This window comes from Pantherophis guttatus, chromosome 6 (genome assembly GCF_059756535.1).
Source record: "Pantherophis guttatus breed Tessera chromosome 6, ASM5975653v1, whole genome shotgun sequence".
In the NCBI taxonomy this organism is placed as follows: Eukaryota; Metazoa; Chordata; class Lepidosauria; order Squamata; family Colubridae; genus Pantherophis; species Pantherophis guttatus.
In genome coordinates, this window is record NC_142068.1 from 77,206,464 (window position 1) to 77,228,791 (window position 22,328).

The 22,328-nt window shown below is 41.8% G+C and overlaps 1 protein-coding gene across 12 annotated transcripts in view; it reads left to right on the forward strand.

Annotated features, from left to right (window-relative positions):
• The window catches only part of PALD1 (phosphatase domain containing paladin 1), a 150,639-nt gene that overhangs the window by 69,386 nt on the left and 58,925 nt on the right, over positions 1-22,328 (forward strand). For all 12 annotated transcript variants that reach the window (XM_034426020.3, XM_087871785.1, XM_034426015.3 and 9 more), the window contains 6 exons: positions 6,219-6,314; positions 8,508-8,642; positions 9,872-9,988; positions 11,428-11,607; positions 18,017-18,214; positions 20,238-20,378. In XM_034426020.3, coding sequence (XP_034281911.2) covers positions 6,219-6,314; positions 8,508-8,642; positions 9,872-9,988; positions 11,428-11,607; positions 18,017-18,214; positions 20,238-20,378 — 867 coding nt within the window. The remainder of the gene's footprint in view (positions 1-6,218; positions 6,315-8,507; positions 8,643-9,871; positions 9,989-11,427; positions 11,608-18,016; positions 18,215-20,237; positions 20,379-22,328) is intronic.

Consider the following 22,328-nt stretch of genomic DNA (forward strand, 5'->3'; position numbering starts at 1 on the left):
GGCCTAGGAGGCCTCCTTGCAGCGTCCTGGGAGCGAAAATGGGCCACGGGGTGGGTGCACCGCACACACCCCCGGCAACCCATTTTGGGCCTAGTAGGCCGCCCTGCACTTACCTGGGAGCCAAAATGGGGCACGTGGGGACTCCTGGAAGGGACAGGGTGGGGAGAGGCGGGGTTAGCCTACAATTTAACTACCAGTTCGCCTGAACTGGCTGAATCCCACCACAGGTTGTAAATGTGAAAAACAGTCATAGATCACTTTTTTCCATGCCATTATAACTTTGAACGGGCACTAAATGAACTGTTGTAAATTGAGGCCTACCTGTATCTGAAACCGGAGACTTATAATTGTGTCACAGAGTATGTGTGCTGCTTGTTTATGTAATCCTCAAGTTCAGAGATTCTCTTGAGAAAAATGATAAATTTGCTAATTATTTCAGCTTGCCATTTTATTTATTGGCATGCTATATTCTGTGAAGCCTTTCATGCACTTTACTTTTCTTAGCCAACCTGTTGCTTTGTGATTTAGTGACTTGAATTTGCTTACCCCAAATAAGTTGTTACTTTTACTGTATATCATGAATATTTCAGTCTGCCAATTGGTTTATTTTTTTTTATTTTTGTTGGGAGTGAGAGAAGTGGTTTTCTGTTACAACATGTAGCATCATCAAACGGTGACAAGAGACTTTGTAAAATTGAAAAAAGGAGGCTAAAAGAGAGACATGTGGCTTTAATTCTTCTTTTAAAAGCGCCTTCCTCCCACCGTGCCTAAAGACATATAAACAGGATAGACTATAAAATTCTTGAGGTGTAAAAGATGACTATAAACAAAGAACTGTTTGTCCTGAAAGCCAGAAAGTTTTCCACTGGATAAATGTTTATCCAGAATATCACAAAACTATTTTGAATTTCCAAGTGAACTCTTGAGAGTTGAAGATCCAAAATCCTTGCTCTTAATTGTTTTATCACTGTTGTGATTTATTCTTCTTCCAAGGTTTCATGCTTAAAATGGAATTGGGACTCAGCCTTTGTGCACCACCTAGTTCTGGGCATGAGAGGGAAGTTGTAGAGTGACTCTTAAGCCCATCAGGAGAACTTTCTGTATCAGATAGCCCATATGCCTTAGTTAGGTCTTTGTCTTGTTTTTCCTGCCTGTGTCAGGGTCAGAGCTGGCTTGCTGTCAGGGTTCCGAAGGATGCCCTAATTAAATCATAAACCTCGAGCCAAGCTTCAAAAGAAATCCAGTTACTTATTAGGTCCAAGTGGAGCCAGCTCTGACCCTACATAATTTATGCCCCAATCATGACCCTGTTTCCCCCCTCCCCCCAGGGTGTGTCATCAATCACATTCTCCAATGGAGCAATTTTGGGGGTTGTAGAGACCCTTCCGGCTGCTGTGGGTAACCCTGGGATACAGCCTTGAGAGAGATAAATCTGGAATGTGCATGTGTCTTTGGCTGCCATGCCGTTTAGTTGGTTTCCCATCCCCCCTTGCTTATGGCAACTCGAGGACAGGACAGGGATGCTTTGGGAGTTGACACTCTGACTGTTTCAGCCTAATTTCATTGTATTGCAGGAGTCAGTAACTCAGTTCCTCAAAGCTCCCAATTTCCTGTGACATCCCTTTATGACATGCATAGAACCCCCCCCTCCCCATTTAATACTTAAAAATGGCTGAAATATCATGAGATTGCCAAGTTCTTCAAGACTTTGTTATTGCACAGGGTTGTTTGGGACGAAATTCTTTTGAAGATTTCATCATTCTTTTATAAGAAGTCTGATACCTCATATGTGGGATCTCTAATCTTGAAATAGTTCATCCATTTAAAAAAAAATATTATCATAATGGATTAACAATCCACTATACTCCTTCAGTACAGGATATTTAGTGTTATGTTCCCAACTAACCTGTGTAGTAACTTGGATTGAGAGATGGAAGTATGCTATGCTCAGTTTGCTGACCTTGCTAGGTGATAGGTGAGAGCTTTATTTTAATCAGCAAAGAGTCCTCTTTTTTTACATTCTTAGTTTTGCTTCTGCTTAAGGTAAACAGAGGAGGCACAAAACTATTCGTCTTTTGCCAACAGTTTGTTTGTTTGTTTGTTTATTTATTTATTTATTATATTTATATACCGCCCTTCTCCCGAAGGACTCAGGGCGGAGAACAGCCAAGATCAAATACATAAATATAAAAGTTAAACACAATTTAAAACCAGATTAAATACTTTGGCCCACAATTAAAAACATCCCATTAAAATCCAATTTAAAATTTAAAACCATTAAAATTAGGCTAGCCCGGCTTGCTGGAATAACAAAGTCTTCAGGGCACGGTGGAAGGTGCGCAAGTCCGGGATCCTCCATACCTCCAGGGGCAGCTCGTTCCAGAGGGCAGGAGCCTCCGCTGAGAAGGCTCTCCCCCGGGGGGTCGCCAGTTGACATTGTCTGACCTACGGCACCCTGAGGAGCCCCTCCCTGTGGGAGTGTGCTGGCCGGTGGGAGGCTGTCAGTAGCAGAAGACGGTCCCGTAAGTACCCAGGCCTAAGCCATGGAGCGCTTTAAAGATGTTAATCAACACCTTGAATTGCACCTGGAAGACCACTGGGAGCCAATGCAGCTCGCGCAGGAGAGGTGTTACATGGGAGCGCCCCGCCGCTCCCATAATCACCCGCGCGGCCGCATTTGATAAAGTGATTGCATGTCAGGGTTGACTCAGGGCCTACTGTATTGCACAATGGAAGACCAAATAGCACCACCCCATTTCACATACAGAAGCTCGACCAGTAGCCACTTATACCTATGATCAGATGGCATTCTTCTAGGGCTTAAGAATAAGCTCATGAATCAAAGGTTCAGCTGCACCGCGTACTCCATTCTCTCCACTAGCAGAAGAAAACAATCATGGAGGTCAGCAGAAAAAAATGGTCAGCAAGAGAATGGCCAACCTCATAGTTGGCTGGCCAAAATTGGCCGACCATAATTGGCCGGCCAGTAGTTCTTGCTCTATTTTGCCTAGTGATACAATCAGCCTAGGGGATTCTAATTTTTATTTAGCCATAGATGAAGTTTAGGGCAGTCACTCATTTTTTGAATAAACTCCTTTACAAACTCACCTGGTTTTAATGATGGGGGAAAAATAGTATCTACAGGTAGGCCTCAGCTTACAACCATTCGCTGAGTGACAGTTCGAAGTTAGGAGCCGCGGTGGTGCAGTGGTTAGCATGCAGTACTGCAGGGTACTTCTGCTGACTGCCGGCTACCTGCAACTTGGCAGTTCAAATCTCACCAGGCTCAAGGTTGACTCAGCCTTCCAACCTTCCGAGGTGGGTAAAATGGGGACTCAAATTGTTGGAGGCAATAGGCTGACTCTGTAAACCGCTTAGAGAGGGCTGTAAAGCACTGTAAAACGGAATGGCTGTAAAGCGGAATGTAAGTCTAAGTGCTATTGCTACAATAACACTGAAAAAAGCGATTTATCACCATTTCTCACAATTACAACGGTTGCAGCCTGTCCACGATCACATGATCAAAATTCAGACACTTTTATTTATTATTTATTTTATTATTCATATTTCTGTGCCGCCCACTCTCCGAGGACTCTGGGCGGCTTACACCAAAGACAGTATACTAAATAGCATATTGCCCCCTAACAATCTGGGTCCTCATTTTACCCATCTCGGAAGGATGGAAGGCTGAGTCAACCTTGAGCCGGTGAGATTTGATCCGCTGATCTGCTGAACTAGCAGTCAGCTGAAGTAGCTGCAGTACTGCACTCTAACCACTGCGCCACCTCGGCTCTTGGCAACTGATTCATATTTATGAGGATTGCTGTGTCCCGGGGTATGTAATCCCCTTTTGTGACCTGCTGACAAGTAAAGTCAAGAGGGAAGCCAGACTCACTTAACAACCGCATTGCTAGCTTAACACCTGCAGTGATTCACTTAACAACTGTGGCAAGAAAGGTTGTAAAATGGGAAAAAAAACTCACCTAAAAAGGAAATGTTGGACTGAATTGTTGTAAGTTGGGGACTACCTGTACTGCATATTACACCAAACTCCTGATAGAAAGTAGTGTAGAAACGTGCTAAATAATATTTTCCCTAGATCTGTGAATTATTCTGGATTTAGCCATCTCTTTGGAGAGTAGGTCTAAAGCAGGGGTCAGCAACCCGCAGCTCTGGAGCCACATGTGGCTCTTACATCCCTTTGCTGTGGCTCCCTGCTGCTAGTTGGCTCCACAATTGATAGGACTTTTGGTTTCGACAGGTAGAGGAAAAAGGATGCTGCGCTAGGGGGAGACTATGATGGGGAACTGGACTTCTGGTCAGTGGAGGAAAAAGGACGCCGCACCAGGAGGAGACTATGATGGGGGAACCGGACTTCCGGTCGGCTCCAGAACTGAACAGGGGTTTTTGTGGCTCTTTGAGTGTTTAAGGTTGCCGACCCCTGGCCTAAAGCTACTATCTCTACTGACGTGAGATTCTTTCTTCAAGTTGAAATTCACCTGCTGGAGTCCTCTTCTTGTTTTGTTGTTCTGACAAGTAGCTTTGTGAGAATAATTTAGCTTTTCTTTTGAAGTGATTTTCAGGTTGCCCTCACAGCATGTAGTGTATGTCTTCACCGGCTCTAAAAGATCAGCTTTTGGAAGTCACTTTACTTATAAACACAGTTAATGTTTATAGGAAACTCAAGCGGAGCAACAGCTCTTCTTAAACAATGGAAATTTTTACCTTGAAAAATATCCTTTTGTCATCCTTGTGAAAAGCAGCAGAACATATATATCTGTGAGAATGGCAGGTCTCTAAGCCAAATGAGGGCTGACAGAATTCTTGTTCTTGTTCCTTTCTGGGGCTGCAAAAATTGGAGCAAAATATCCCCACAATTTATTGTTATGCTATCTTTATGTGGCAGCTTCTACACAGATTATAGAGATTTGATGTATGCCCAATGCAGTCTTTCTTTAATAAATAAAAGCAGGCTTTATAAAATACATAATTTATGCATATCTAGATGTACAATAAGATTTCAGTAAATATCCTTTCAAGAGAAACCATAAACCATGCTACAAATACTATTTTTAAAACTCTATTGGAGATCTCTGCATTTGAGAGCAATGAGATTTGAATAGTTGGATTTGTGCCATCACTATCATTTATTTTAACATGTGGATGGAAATAGCCTGTGCAGGAAAATATTTCTAAGTGCATTTATTAAATCTTTTTAATAAATAACTTCAGGGCAGATTTTTCTTGGAGGTTAAGAAGTAAATATTAATTAAAGGCAATTATATAACCTAAGATTCCAATGGATCCTTGCCAAATTCTCTCTCTTTCAAAACCAAATGAAGCCTTTCTGAGTTTGTTCAAGGTCTGTTTTGGCCATACAGAGCCATACAGAGCCAATGTAATTTTAAAAAAACAAAACAAAACAGTGGTAGATCAGGAATATTTTATCTAAATTGCCACACAGTTTTGAAATTCATGGTATGGTATTAATAGAACATTATTGCTGAGCTTAGCCTTTGTCATGGAATGACAGGAGGATACAGTTTATAGTAGATAATGGAGACCATGATTGTTCTCTTATGTTTCTTGGAGGAAAAATGGCGCTTTCCAAAGTTGAGTTACCCAAAGAATAGAGGTCATTAGCAGATATCTTTATTAGAAAATCATGGTCTTAAACATGAATCCCGAATCTTGATTGGAATCTTCACAAAATGGCCGCTGAGAGATTCACTTATTCACAAGATGCCCGTCGCAGTGACATAACCATATACCAATTTGCTGGCAACTCCTTAGACCAGAATATTTTGTACTCCTCTTGGTCTTTTTTATTTTCTAAGATTTTTGAGGCTCAGTTAGATTTCTAGAAATAAAACTTAAGCTGTTTTTTTTTTTGCTTGCTTATCATTATTTTTAAATTTTTAAATCATAGATATATATTTGTAATGTCATGATTTGAGAACTGCTTGATTGATATACTGCTAAATTATTTTCTTCAAAGACATCGATGGTGTCCTAGTTGTAGCATACTGTTAAATAATAATTTGCATTGAGAGGCAAATTTACAAATTAGTTTGCATCTCTTGCTCTCTCTCAATATATGCATAAATATAGTTGGTTCATTGGAATACGTTAGGTGCTGTGTATAGTGTATATTTTCAGTTTAGTGTTCCATAAATCATATACAATTACCTGGATTGTTATATCTGTTTGTGTTGTAGAAGAACAGCACCAAAGAGTGTTTCCTTCAGAAGACATTACAGAGACTTGAACGCTATTTCTTCTTGATCGCTTTCAATTATTACCTTCATGAACAGGTGAGTGTACTTCTATGAATCATTATCTTGCAGTGTGCACTTTCCAATCCCTGCTACAGACATGTGACTCATAACAATCATGTTTGGCCACGTATTGTCTCAAAGATCCATCTGTTCCTTCATGGTTTATCAGGGTATTGTTCATATATTCAGATATACCGTAACTCAATTCTATCTCCCATTAACTCAATACCCAGTAAAGCTAATAGTGAGGGAAATGCCATTTTGTTCTGACAACAGTAGAGAATCACATCACGCCTACCCATGTTACAGTTCATTATTCCATAGACTAGGCAGTACAACTGAAAAATCCATGTATCTTACTTATCAAGCTTCAGGTCCATCAACCAGTTACTGTAAATATGTGAGGAGGACCTTTAGAAGTTTGATATCAGATATCTGAGCTCTTTCCTAAAGTATTTTACACAAAGACGCTGTGGCTCAGTGGCTAAGGCGCTGAGCTTGTCGATCATCTCTAAGACCTGGATCAACTTCTGAATAGTTGAGTGGTTCCCTGCTGGGTGTGTTGAAAACTTCAGAGTGCCATCTTGTGGCCTCTGACATGTTGCCTTTTTTGTTTTGTTTTGCTGTTTTTTGCACTGGTGCTTGCACCATGGAATATCCTCTCTCCTGAAATTGGTCAGGCAGCTTCTGTCACATCTTCTAGATGTCCATTAAATATTTCTCTTCAGCCAGGGTTTCCTGATATAGAAGTTAGATGAATTCCATTGAGGACCTCTATACTGCACGAGTCAAAAAGAAGGCTGTGAAAATATTTACAGACCCCTCGCATCCTGGACATAAACTGTTTCAACTCCTACCCTCCAAACGACGCTATAGAGCACTGCACACCAAGACAACTAGAAACAAGAACAGTTTTTCCCCGAACGCCATCACCCTGCTAAACAAATAATTCCCTCAACACTGTCAAACTATTCGCTAAGGCTGCATTACTGTTACTATTAGTCTTCTCATCGTTCCTATCACCCATCTCCTCCCACTTATGACTGCATGACTGTAACTTTGTTGCTTGTATCCTTACGATTTATATTGATATTGATTGCTTCCTAGTATGATTTGATTGCTTATTTGTACCCCATGACTATCATTAAGTGTTGTACCTTATGATTCTTGACAAGTGTGTCTTGTCTTTTTATGTACACTGAGAGCATATGAACCAAAGACAAATTCCTTGTGTGTCCAATCACACACAAAGAATTCTATCTATTTATCTATGAATGGACATGGAAAGCAATATGCTACTGGTATGTTTCCAGGTGCCATTCAAGATGCTGGTTTTCACCTTTAAAGCCCTACAGGGCTTGGGACCGGATTACCTGAGAGATCACCTTTTTCCAAGAGTCTCTAACCCATCCAATTAGATCTAACAGAATGGACTGCTACAGATTTGTCAACCATAGAGTATCAGGTGGCAGGGATAGAGTATGGGCTTTTTCCACACTCTGGACTTGATTTTCGTCTCTGCTAGGGTCTTGTTTCCTGGCTGTACTGTTAACTGGCCAAGTATCTCAGTTGCTTGGTATATTTGTTTTGGCTGTCTTTATTGTTTTAATAAAGACAGCCAAAACAAACAATAAATGTCTTTATTGTTTTGAAGGGACATGGTGGCTCAGTGGCTTAAGACGTTGAGCTTGTCGATCGAAAGGTCGGCAGTTCAGCGGTTCGAATCCCTAGTGCCACGTAATGGAGTGAGCTCCTGTTACTTGTCCCAGTTTCTGCCAACCTAGCAGTTCGAAAGCACGTAAAAAATGCAAGTAGAAAAATAGGGACCACCTTTGGTGGGAAGGTAACAGCGTTCTGTGCGCATTTGGTGTTTAGTCATGCCGGACACATGACCACGGAGACATCTTCGGACAGTGCTAGCTTTTCGGCTTTGAAACGGAGATGAGCACCGCCCCCTAGAGTTGGGAACGACTAGCACATATGTGTGAGGGGAACCTTTACCTTATTGTTTTCTGTTGTTTTAACTATATTATTTGAATTGCAATCAGAGTCAGTGACTGAAATGGGCAGTTATAGAAACCAAATGAAGGAATAAATAAATAAATAGATGAACCTCAGTGGCCTGAAAACCAGATCTTTTGATGAGTCGAAGTGATGACAAGTACAATTGCTGGAATCCAATTTCCTGTTCCTGAAATTGTCCTTTTCTTTTTTCTTCTGGACTGGCAGTATCCGTTGGCTTTTGCTCTCAATTTCAGTAGATGGATCTGCAGGCACCCTGAGCTGTATAGACTTCAAGCCAACATGAATCTGTCAGAACTTACAATCACAGCAGAACACATAACTAAGGGAGTACGCGTCCTGGTGAGTGCCCTGTGTTGTATCTTCTTAATCTTTTGGATTTCTTTCTTATTGTTCCTTTCACAGTGTGAGAGTCATTGTGCTAAATAGTTCAGTTAATAGACTATTATAGCAATATTCTTGTTGCTGAGGTTGAGCTTAGTTCAGAACTAGGACTGTGTGTTCGTCTCAGTTGCCTTGAAATTAATTTGTAATCTTTTCTAAAGTCAAGTTCTTAAGATTCTCCCCTGCATTTACTGTATTTTTCGGAGTATAAGATGCTCCGGACTATAAAACACATCTACCTTTTTTGCGGAGGAAAACAAGAAAAAAAAATCTGCCTCTGCCTCCCAGCAAGTTGTCTCCTTGCAGCAAACAGCAAACCACCCGTTTCATTTTCATTTTCAGCACAGCCTGATTAGCAAAAGAAAAAAAAAATCTGCCTCTGCCTCCCAGCAATTTGCCTCCTTGCAGCAAACAGCATACAGCCCGTTTCAGCTTCAACACAACCTGATTAGCACAAGCAGCTGATTGTCGTTTGGATCAGCCTCCCGAAGATCAGCTGTTTCAGGCTGCAGGGATTGCCATACTTTATTGCTGCCTCCACACGCCCCATTTTTGGCCTCCGTGTGCCTCATTTTCCGCCCATTCTGGGCAGCAGGGATTGGAATGAGCAGAAAATGGGGTGCGCAGAGACCAAAAACAGGGTGTGCGGTGGTGGCAATAGGCAATGGCAATCCCTGCAGCCTGAAACAGCTGATCTTCGGGAGGCCAATCTAACACACAATCAGCTGCTTGTGCTAATCAGGCTGTGCTGAAACTGAAACAGGCTGTTTGCTGCAAAGAGGCAAATTACTGAGAGGCAGAGGCCAAAGGGTGGGGGTGGGTGGGGCTACATTCGGTGTATAAAACAACCCAAATTTTCACCCTCTTTTAAGGGTGAAAAAAGTGTGTCTTCTACTCCAAAAAATACGGTATAACGAAATCAGTTTTTTTTAAAAAAAAAATAGTAAGTGTTCAGCAAACTTTGCATACATAGCTTATCTCTTCCATGATTGTTTGCGGAGAACACAATAATCTTGTATATCTCAAAACAACAGGGTTCTTTTTTTCCTTTCATGTAACCATAGCTATTACTATCCTTCCTTTGGAATTTGCATTGGATGAAAGAAAACTTTTCCATAATAGAAATAATAGATATTCAGTTTATATGTAAAATGAACAAAGGCTTCATAAATTTGTCACTGCTGTAGGTTGTGGATGAACGGTTTTCTCCAGATGTTCTTAGTACCATCAAAGACATGAACGTGGCCAACTTCCGGAGGGTTCCTAAAATGCCTGTATATGGAATGGCTCAGCCCAACTCCAAGGTAAGTGTGGTTTCCATAAAGAGCTTTTGTTGGGACCAGGTCAATCCAAACCTGATTCCCAAACTGGAAGCTATACTAATGCTTCTAGATTTTCCTATTTGGTACTTAATTGCAACCAGCCTACCTTCTACTTAGGACCTGTATACTGCACGAGCCAGAAAGTGGGCTGAGAAAGTACATCCTGGATAAATATGGTTTTAAGTCCTTCTCTCAGGACACTGCTGTGGGACATTGCAAAGCAAAAAAACAGACACAAAGAGACACAAAGTTTTTCACCCATGCCATCATTCTTCTAAACACCTAATTCCTACACTGAGAACTTATGTATGAACGCTGAAAGCTTATGCACCAGAGTCAAATTCCTTGTGTGTTCAATCACACTTGGCCAATAAAGAATTCTCTTCTCTTCTCTTCTCTTCTCTTCTCTTCTCTTCTCTTCTCTTCTCTTCTCTTCTCTTCTCTTCTCTTCTCTTCTCTTCTCTTCTCTTCTCTCCTCTCCTCTCCTCTCCTCTTCTCTTCTCTCCTCTCCTCTCCTCTCCTCTCCTCTCCTCTCCTCTCCTCTCCTCTGCCCTCCCCTCTCCTCTTCTCTCCTCTCCCCTTCCCTGCCCTCTCCTCCCCTGCCCTCCCCTCCTCTCCTCTCCTCTCCTAATGGAATCTAGCAGAATCAGTAAAATAGAAGTTTTTTCATTAAAATACTTCTCTGTGATACTCCTTGAAAAGAATTGTGGAATTTTTTGAAAGTCATAATCCCCCCCCCCCCGACTTGGCCATTATCAGAATTCTTAGTCCCAAAGGTATGATAAAGAGAACCTTAATACTACATGTCTTGAGGGCAGCAAGAATTATATTTGCACAGTATTGGAAAAATGAGGAAACATCTACAGAGGATGATATAATTAATTTTTTTTTAGATTGTATGGAAATTGATAGACTGACACTAAAAATAAAAGAAGAAGATGCAGAATACTTTTGAACATGGAATTTGTTTTATAAATGGTTGGATAGCAGAGGTAGAAATTAGGAGCGGGAAAAGTATTGTTGTACAAAAATAAATTGATCCAGACATTATGCTGTTCACTAAGCACTTATATATGTAACCTGAAAATATATAAATAAACTCTTAAAAAAAAGAATTCTCAGTCCCGTTGCCTGTCACCGCTTTGCCTCATAATGTCAAGGTCAAAGATAAGTTTTCAACGCCTGCCTGCTCATTTTTCTTCTCAGAGATTCCTGTTCCACTAAGTTCACTTCAGAAGGCCTCTTTTCAAAGTTGATCTGAAAGAAACAACCGCAGCTGAAGGGAATCTCTATAGTTCTTTGATTTATTCATTTGATTTATTTGCAATAGCCTAAGGGATAGGAACACAAGGCTGTAGATCTTGGTAGATAATTTCTCTGGTTTTCCTTTTTTAAGACATTGTGAACGTTCTTCTGTTTAGGCAATTGGGAATGTCTTGAACTACCTGACGGATGCAAAGAGGAAGCATTCTCACATCTTATGGATTAATCTCCGTGACGACATAATTCTAGAAGAGAATGAACAAACCTATACCCTACGGGAAACTGGCAATCTGGAACAGCAGATAACGGTACCTGTAGCATCGTCAGAACAACTAGAGGTGAGACCTTGGATACTTGAACTTTCTGTTGATTCCTCCACCTACTTGTGCTACTAGCAAATTTCTTACTATCCACAGAGGTCTTGATAGCATATCCAGTAAGAATGAATTCAGTGATGTGCCATGGAGATGGTGTAGTGATGGAGAATGAGCTTTAGTAGATAGGAGTTAGTTGTGCTTTGTTTGTGTTCTTCTCCTGAGTAATTTCCCAGTTGAAAAAAAGCATTTCCTTGCACTTACTCTCCTGCAAGTAAAAGGCGGAAGAGAAAAGTCCAAAATTACTGATTTTTTCTCTTCCACATTGTATAGTCTTAATATATCAATTGGATGAGTTCCATATTTAAAGAAGATAAATAAAGCAGCTTGTGATATTTATTTCTTGACGTAACTGTTTTTCTCATGTCCACACGGGTGTATCTGTCACCATCAACAATGTTTTAAACCTAAAATGAAGTGGAAGATGTTTTTCTATTTTTAGAATGGGTACAGGATACGTTCTTCCTGTAGAATTTACTTATTTATGGCTAGTTCTCAACTTACAACCACAATGGGGAAAAGAACTTCCATTGCTGAGCAAGGTTGCTGTTACGTGAGTTGTGCCTGATTTTACAACCTTTATGCCATGGTTGCTAAGTGAATCACTGCAATTATTAAATGAATCAGGTGTTTGTTGGTCAAATCTGGCTTTCCTCATTGACTTTGCATCTCAGAAGCCAGCTGGGAAAGTGACAGATAGGGATCACATGACCCAGGCATGCTGATATCAATACATGCCGGTTGTCAAGCGCACCAATTTTGATCACACTTGTGGGGATGCTGCAATGGCTGTAAGTGCGAGGACCAGTTGTAAGTCACTTTTGCGGTCCATTCTAATTTCAGATGGTTGCTAAATGAATGAAATGTAAGTTGAGAATTACCTGTATTCAGTTTGCACCTGCTGCAGTCCATTAGACTCTTGTCGATTCACGGCATAAAGTAATAATAACACGTTCATAGTACAAGAAATTAAATACATCACTCAGTAGATGATTGGTATAATTTCGATCACAGCGTGGCCTCTGAAGCAATATGATCTTCGACAATCTGATCCTGAATTGTGTGTCTGTTCTATAGCATAGATCAGTGATGGTGAACCATCACGTGGAAACATCGCGCACGTGCTTGTCAGGACCGTGCTCCGGAAAAGCTGAATTTCTGAGTTCTAGTGCGCATGCACGCCCAACTATCAGCTGGCCGGCCCGCATGCACACACTGGTTTTGGTCATGCTGCGTGCACGAAGGACAGCTGATTGTCTCGCGCACATGCGCACCAGAAACCCAGAAGACAAACAGGCAAGGCCGCTCGTGCCAGGCGACATGGCTTCGCGTGCCACTTTGGGCTCGCGTGCCACAGGTTCACCCTCACGGGCATAGATGAGGCTCCTTTCATATCATGAAAGATTCCTAACAGAATCATCTTGCATTTGATATTCAAGAGTAATTCACTATTGACATTATGACGTTATGTCTACATTATTGTTGAAGTGTTAAGCCAGGATTTTGTAACCTCGAATTGTTGAATAAACTTTGGTGGCCCAGTTGGCACATAACATTATGTTTTTTTTAAAAAAATGAGTTGATACATCATGCTAATCCAGAGGTGGGGAAACTGGGATCCCTTTATGATTTGTGGACTTCAACTCCCAGAATTCCAGCATGGAAGTCCACAAATCATAAAAGGGCCTTAACTTAATTGATCAGTTAGTGCTAATCAATAACAAAGCAACATTCTGACTTTGTGTATGGACAGTTCTGGAAAAGAGAAACTGTCTTTTCACTTACCAAACATAATCATATAGGACGGATGCTTAAAGGCAGAGTGCTCTTTTATATAATGCAGGAAAATCAGGGTTAGTCAAACATTCCTTGACATGGGAGCCAAAGAAGATAATTTTCTATTCTCCAAAGTGTATCCTGGGGGAAAAAAAAGTCTTGTGAAATACAATGTTTTTGGCAATAAGTGATTAAAGACAGGCACTGATTACTGTAGAAATAATAGGCAAAGTAATTTCCTCATGCCATGTCGTTCTTCTTGGAAATAGCTGGATGCATGTCCTTTTGTGCATTTATATATGACGACAACAGCAAATTTAATTATATTCTCAAGGACCTTGACATAAAATATTTTTCCAAATTCTATAAACGCTTGTAAAAGTGTGCAAGGTGTGTAGCATCACACGTTCAGGGAAAGAAAAGACAAAAATACCGTATTTTTTGGAGTATAAGACGCACCTTTTTCCCCCCTAAAAGGGGGTGAAAATTTGGGTACATCTTATACACCAAATGTAGTCCCGTCCACCCACTGACCCCCACCCTATGGCCTCTGCCTCCCAGCAATTTACCTCCTTGCAGCAAGAAGAAACAGCCCATTTCAGCTTCAGCACAGCCTAATTAGCACAAGTTGATTGACGGTTGGATCGGTCTCCCGACTCTCAGCTGTTTCAGGCTGCAGGGATTGCCATTGCCTATGGCTGCGTGGGCCTCTGCTGCTTGCTGCAACGAGATAAATTGCTGGGAGCAGATTTTTTTTTCTTGTGCTAATCAAGCTATGCTGAAAACGAAAATGAAAGTAAAGCAAGCTATTTGCTGTTTGCTGCAACAAGGCAAAATTGCTGGGAGGCAGAGGCAGATTTCTTTTTCTTGTTTTCCTCAAAAGGTAGGTGCGTCTTATAGTCCGGAGCACCTTATATGCCGAAAAATATGGTAGGTATTGTTAATATTTTTCTTCTTTCTACTAAAGAAATGTTCTGTCCCCATCCCACACGCGCACACACCAACAGATGTCCAAGAGTTAAAAACCAAACCAGCCGACAAAATCCTTTTCCTTATGATAACGGAACTTGGCAGCAACCTAGTGGCTGCCTGCCAAGAGTTTATTACTCACGAAGAGATAACGTCTCTCCGCTTCTGGTACATCAAAGTAAAATGTTCAATAATTACAGAGTAATTTAAGTCCAAATATAATCCAGCAAAGTCTATAGCAAAAGTCCGGCAATGCAGAATGGCGTGGAAGCTTTCAGCTTTGTTCATCACAAGGCTTGACTGGCCACCACGCGCCCTTTTATACCCTGTGGGGTGTGGTCCAGTGATTCAGCCTAATCTCTGGCATGCCTCCTCTTCTGTTGCGCGCGCTTATCTCTGTGACACTGGCGTGGATCCAGCCAAGACTCATTACTCTCATCACTGTCCATCTGTGGCTGCGTGGACGTGCTTGGCCCCAGCCCTATCTCGTGCCCTTCGGCGGACACCGAAGGCATTGCCAAAGAGGAGGGTCCTGGAGAGGGAGGCCTTGCCAACTCCTCTCTTTCACTCTCGGAGTCCTCTCCTGCCAATGACACAGGCTCAGGTAACGGAGCCACAACAAGAAACTTCAAGATGCTACATAACAGACCTTGTTCATAGTCTTTGTGCTGCTTAGTTGCAAGGCCTAGTTGTTTTGTACTCATTGCTCATTGCAGTTTGGATGTTGAAATGAACAATGCATTATGAGATGAGGGCTTTTGTTTTCAAGATATTTTTCTGTAGAGTCAGATGTTGGTTTGAGGCTTAGAAGAAGTGACTAAATCAGTGGTTCTCAACCTTTGTTCCCCTTTAAATACCTTTTGTGTTCACAGATCATAGCCACAAACCCCCAAGAATTAATTCAAGATTTAAATCATAACATTTCTTCAAACCTTCATGGGACCCCCTTGTGACGACATTACGCCCCCCCCCCCCCCGGTTGAGAACCACTGGACTAAAACACTCACTTAGCTGGCTTGTAAACCTTTGGCAGGACTTAGTCCAGCACCTTAACCATTACATCACACTAGCATAGCAGAGAGTGATAAAAATAAAATAAAAAGATTTTGATTTATGTACAGCTGATGTATATTTATTTATTTATTAATGGAACTTGTATGCCGCCCTATCGCCAATGGACTCGGGGCGGCTCACAACAATTAAAACAAATCAAACAAACCATTAAAACAAAAATCCAGGTTAAAATTAACAAAAATTCAAAAAAACCCAGTTAAAATTCAATTAAAACCCCCATCAGTCCAGGGCGGCCAGGTAAAATAGCCACATTTTCAGGCCACGGCGGAAAGAGCGAAGGTCAGGGGCCACCTGGAGCTCCAGAGGGAGTTGATTCCAAAGGGTGGGTGTGCCCACAGAGAAAGCTCTCTCCCTGGGGGTAGACAGCCGACACTGTCTGGCCGACGGCACCCTGAATAGGCCCTCCCTGTGAGAACGCACAGGGCGATGGGAAGCTGTTGCTGGCTGCAGATGGTCCTCTAAATATCCCGGGCCTAAGCCATGGGATATTTGGAGCCGTATATATGAGCTTTTGTTAGAAACACTAATTTTGTAGATTTACAGAGATTCTATATGTTTCAGTCACAAATTGACTTCCTTGGACCTTACATCATACTTAAGTGATCAGTAGAGGGGGCGGTGCATAAGTGCACTAATGTACCGATCGTCCCTGTCATTTTATTTTTATTCTTTTATTCTTGTTCTCATTTTTGTTTGACAAATTCAAACAAACAAACAAATAAATAAATAGGACAGGAATGAGGCTTTTTGCCTTGTAAAATTATGCAGCATTTTTTTCTCCAATGAATTGTTTTGCCTTAGTTTACGCATTGTAAGAATGTCTAGTATGCATAACAGAGAAATACCCAACCTGCTAGTTGCTTGTGTGAATAGTTGGTTTTCTGTTCCTGTGTATCAGGGTACTCTCCGACTTGGTTCCCTCCAGATGTGTTTCTATAATTCCTTTCTTGATGGAAAGATGGGCATTGTATTGTAACCTACCTGGGGGGCATCGGGTGAGAATAGAATAGAATAGAATAGAATAGAATAGAATAGAATAGAATAGAATAGAATAGAATAGAATAGAAGAATTGAATTGAATTGAATTTTTTATTGGCCAAGTGTGATTGGACACCCAAGGAATTTGCCTTGGTGCAGGGGTGAAATGCTCCACCCCGAGCTCCGGCTCGGGCAAGTAGGTAGTGATGGCGGCGGGCAGTTCAGAGAACCGGTAGCAAAAATCCCTGCCCCCGCCCCCCATGCCCAGCTGAGCCACGCAATCATCAGAGCCTTTTTTTCCTTTTAAATGGCTCTGACAATCCCAGCTAAGTTGCCTGCTAATCAGGCAACTCATCTTGGATTGTCAGACCCATTTAAAAGAAAAAAAGTTTCTTTTTTCTCCCCCCTCCTCCCCCCCTCCCAGCCTCCAGCTTGCTTACCTTAACTGCTGGTTGCAACGCCTGCAATCCATTGCATCAGCAAGCAACTGAATCTCCCTGCCTGCAATCAAGCTCATCAGTGAGCAGCTCTATCTACAACTTTAAGACTTGTGGACTTCAACTCCCAGCAAAGCTGGCTGAGGAATTCTGGGAGTTGAAGTCCACAAGTCTTAAAGTTGCCAAGGTTGGAGACCCCTGTTCTATTGGGTAAGTTTTTTTCTCCTTTGGGAGCTTTTAAAAAAAAAGTTAATTGGGTTTTTTTTAGTTGTTCTTTTTTTAGACCTACCCATTTAAAGTTTAGAAAGTTTTAAATTTAGCTGCTTTTATATAAAAATAAAAATAAATTAAAATAATATTTGTGCAGCTTTCTGAGATTTAGTGTGTTTCTGTAGTGTTTCACTCTAACTAACAAACACACAAAATCTCACAAAGCTGTATGTGGAATTTTGTGTGTGTAAAGTTTGAAAGTTGTTTTTTGGGCTTTTTGTGGCTGTGTGAGGTTCCTGCTTGTTGCAGGGGCCATTTTGGGTCTAGCACAGCTGCTTTTACATTGTGGGTGAGCCAGTTGTGTTGTGTTGTGTTTTGTAGGTTAAAAAAGAGCAAAGAAGTGACATTGACTTGGCCACGCCCACCCAGTCACTTTACCACCAAGCCCTGCCCACTAATTAAGCCACGCCCACAGAACCGGTAGCAAAAAAAAATTAGATTTCATCCCTGTCTTGGTGCATATGCTTTCAGGGTACATAAAAGAAAAGATAAGTTCATCAAGAATCATAAGGTACAACACTTAATGATAGTCATAGGGAAACAGTCAATATAAATCTTAAGGATACCAGCAACAAGGTTACAGTCATACAGTCATAAGTGGGAGGAGATGGGTGATAGGAACGATGAGAAGATTAATAGTAATAGTAATGCATACTTAGTGAATAGTTTGGCAGTGTTGAGGGAATTATTTGTTTAGCAGAGTGATGGCGCTCGGGGAAAAACTGTTCTTGTATCTAGTTGTTCTGGTGTGCAGGGCTCTATAGCGTCATTTTGAGGATATGAGTTGAAACAGTTTATGAAGATTAAACTTCTTGAAAATAGAACTGAAAGAGGTGAATGACTCCCTTGTTTCTTGGACACTGCTTCAGAAACTGGAATCTGTCTTGAAGAACGATCTGTTGAAATCCCAGAAACGGATTGAGGTTTATTTGGAACAAGAGAAGCAGATGAAAGTGTTGAAATCATGCTTAACCATGCAGGAGATATTTAACCAGCACAAAAGCAATTGCCAAGGACTGGCCTACAAACGGATCCCAGTTCCAGATTTCTGTGGCCTGAAGGAGAAGGTAAGCAAGCACCTTAGAAGTGTCACTTCTGCTCAGTGGTGGGATTCAAATAATTTAACAACCGGTTCGCCCAGGGTCAGGTTGGCTGTCATGGAAGGCGTGGCCCACCCCCGTCCTCCAGCTCCGCTGCACATGTGAGATGAGCCTCCCACGATGACCAACCTGATCCTCGATGAACCAGTTGTTAAATTACACCCACCCAGCTATCAAAGCGGATCCTGGGCGCTGCGCTGCAATGGAAAAATGGGAAATGGAACAGCCGGCACGAGAGGAGGAGGAGGAGCAGGGAGAAGAAAGAGGGAAAGTGGCCTTCTGCCTTCCTTACACTGGCCGCTCCGTTTCCCATTTTCCACTTTGATAGGGGGGAGGTAATTTAACAATCGGTTCGCCCAAACCGGTGTGAACCAGCTAAATACCACCACTGCTTCTTCTGCTGGGGGTAGGTGAAAAGCTGCATTTGGCAAGTTTCCCATTCTATATTTTAGCCTTTCTTGACATTGTTTGGCTGTATCTGTGCGTGAGTGAAAAATGAAAGACAAGGCTAGGCATAAATACTATATAAATAGAATCAATTATGACTAATGCTGCTAGTAGTATAAGCACGTTGCAGTCTGTTGTTACTTAGTGCCTCAGAAGAAAGATAGGTCCTGTGTGTTTTATCTGAATATTGCTAGTATGTCCATTTTTATTTAACACTTGGGTACATTTATCTCACTTCAGCAACTTCAGATCCAAATTTTGATTCTGACACTTCAGCTGGTGCAGTTTCATGTTTAAGTAATGCATCTTCATAAACATAAATAGGTAGGAAGTTTTAAGGAAGTGGCCTAATTTGAAGGAAATTGAATGCCCTGCAATTCAATAATCAATAGTCAGAGAAGCTTAATATATGTACAATCTATCATTTGTTATAATAGGCATTGACAATTGAGATAATATATCCACCAATTTTTGTCCTATAAAAGTAAATTGAAGGGGCTGCTTTGACATGATTAACAAATGATTGTTAATTGAAATTATATATCCACCAATTTCTGTGTGATCTTATTATACACACAGATACTAATGATAATATTTTAGAATAGGAAATATTATTTGAAATATAATATGAAATATTATAGTATATAGTATTATATACATACATACATACATATATACCATGTTTCCCCGATAATACGACCTACTCAGAAAGTAAGTCCTAGTTTGCTTTTTACATGTGAGCCCAATATAAGCCCTAATTATGACTTCGCCAGGGGTGGGTTCTACTTACCTTTACTACCAGTTCACAGTGGGGCCGCGCACACACGCGCTCTTCTGCGCAAGCACAGAAGCATTTTGATGACATCGGGGTCAGTGGGCGGAGCCTCCCGCCGGTTTTACTACTGGTTCTGTAGAACCGGTGCGAACCGGGGGCAACCCACCACTGGACTCCGCCCATTCCAGGGTACACTTAAGCTAGGGTGGGGATTGGGCGTGGTGGAGCTCCCCTACTATTTACCTTTGGATAGTTGCAGCTAGGCCTCACACACCTCAGCCCATTTCTTCTGCAGCCAGCAAGGCTTTCCTAAAGGCCTTTGCAGCCAATAACAGAGATATTTCAGAATAAAAACAGACCCAAGAAGAAGGACAGATTATTATATTTCTTTGTAATTGGGAACTATGCACATCATTTATACCTCAGGTCGAGTTTTAAAGAACATGTACAATCAATAAATAATTACGGGTAGTCCTCAATTTATCACCATTACTAAGACCAGAAAGAATTGGTCACAAGTCATTATAGCCACAACTCAAGCATCCATATGACCAGATGTAATTTTCTAACTTTTTTCCCCCCACTGTCATGAAGTGAAACTATTCATTTGAATGGACCTTTTTTTGTAGGGAAACTGGCAAAAAACAGCAAACTCTTCTCAACTTTTGGAGGATCCATTTAAGTGGTTTGGAAGTTAAAATTTGTTATTTTTGTCATCTGAAAAAAAGAGAGAAATTTTCTCATGACATCTTTGGTTTGTGTCCTTAGGATTTTGATCAGATGCTGGAAGCCATGAAGGGCGCGCTGGCTGAAGACTCCCACACAGCCTTTGTGTTCAACTGTCACAGTGGCAGAGGGCGAACTACAACTGCCATGGTTATTGCTGTCCTCATCCTTTGGCATTTCAATGTATGTGCTGCTTTGGAGAGGCATGGGCTGAACAGTCTAGAGCAGGGGTGTCATTCATTGGACTTCATTGAGGGCCGCATCAGGGTTGTTTTTGACCTCAGGGGGCCGAGTGGACGTGGCTAGGGTGGGCGTGGCCAGCTCAATGTCACTCGTGTTGGGGATGCCTGTGGTGGCCCGAGCACTCTGCCAGTAAAAACTGAACTCGGGAGGGCCGCGTGTGGCCCTCCTGAGCTCCATTTTCATTGGCAGAGGCACCATGGAGGCACTGTCATTGTTTCCAGGGTGGCCCCGCGAGCCTGATCTAAGCACTTCGCGGGCTGCATCCGGCCCACGGGCCTCTAGACCCCTGGTCTAGAGTTATGTAGAAAGTGGGACCTCGAATCTGAAATGAAATCCTACTGCAAAGGATATCAGATCCCACATTATTTCAAAGCTGGGTCAGGGGTTTTAATCTTTCACTCTACTTGTAGTATGACATTAATTTGTCCAGATGTTGGCAGTCTTTGTGATCCCCCTCTGAGGAGCTATGTAGGAAGAGCTTCCTAATCTTTCCAAATTCGTATTTGTCTCTTCATCATCCATTTAAAAAAGCTTTTCATGTTTGCAACACAAGACAAATCTTCAAAAGAGACCTTATCTTAGTTCTGATTATATTGCTCCATGTTGAAATATGATCACTTCCTTTTCTGGTTGAATTTTATTTTTTTTTAAAACAGGAGAATTATTTTTTAAAAAAGCAATGTGGATATGCGTGCTCATGTTTCATTGTTGTTTTGGAGTACGATTTTAATATAAATATTCCAAGCTGGGCTAAATCAAGACAGGGTTGTCCAGACATTTCCCAGGAAATTGAGCTCTGTGAAAACATCCAGGGTGTCTTCAGTGAGAAATGAAAGAATAACAGAGGTCCCTAGAAAATAGCTCACTCAGCTCTGGCCAGAAGACAACTTGAGCTGTTTTATTTTCAGAACAAATGCTTGCTTATTGTAGGATAAAAGCATTTTTTTCTATTATCATGTCAATTCTATCCTTAAAAATGTCAGAGTCAAGCTGAAGGCCATTTTTTTTTATTATGACATAGCTAGGAGGAAGAGTTGGAGTTTGGTCAACCTTGTCTTGTTGCTTCATCCTAACTTTGCAAACTGTGGCTAATTTGTTAACAGTCTGGCAGTAAGCCGATTTTGATCCTTAGATTACCGTGTTTCCCCGAAAATAAGACATGTCCAGATAATAAGCCCAATCGGGCTGGAAAGGTAAGACGCTCATCCCGCTTCTCACCCGCCCTACCTGCCACCCCCAAATTTCATCCCTAAAGTGGGCGGGTGGCTAAGCGAGGGGCAGGAGTCCTGTCATGCCCAGTGAGGGGAGGGAGAAGGGTCGGCAAGGGGAACCACATCTCACTCCACGCATCTCACTTCTCCTCCGCCCCACCTGCCACCCCACTGGATAAAGAGACAGTGGGGAAGGGAAGAAGCTGTTCCCATTGGGGTGGGGTGGGCCGTGTTGGGCTGCTCGGCTGGTGCAAAGAACAGGGAGGGGAGGCGATGGCAGTGACAGGACATCCAGTCCCACGCTCACTGCTTCCTACACCCCCAAAATAATAAGACCCCCCGATAATAAGGCTAAGCCCTCATTTGGGGGAGGATCAAAAGAAAATAGGACCCTGTCTTATTTTCGGGGAAACACGGTATAAGCCTGGTTTATTTGGAAGTTGGCTATATTTCTATACCAAATTATTCCCATTCTTTCTGCCATTTAGAAACTAAAACATCGCCAGTCCTTCAGTGCACCATAACGGTATTCTTTCAGCCATGCCATTATTCTAAAAGATGTTATTGTCAACATCATATCCGAATGACAGGTGTCCTGAATTACAATGACCTTAATACACCAAAGCTGTTATGATCAGGTTGGTGCAAAGAAAGAATTTGGATCCGTCCTAGAAGTAGA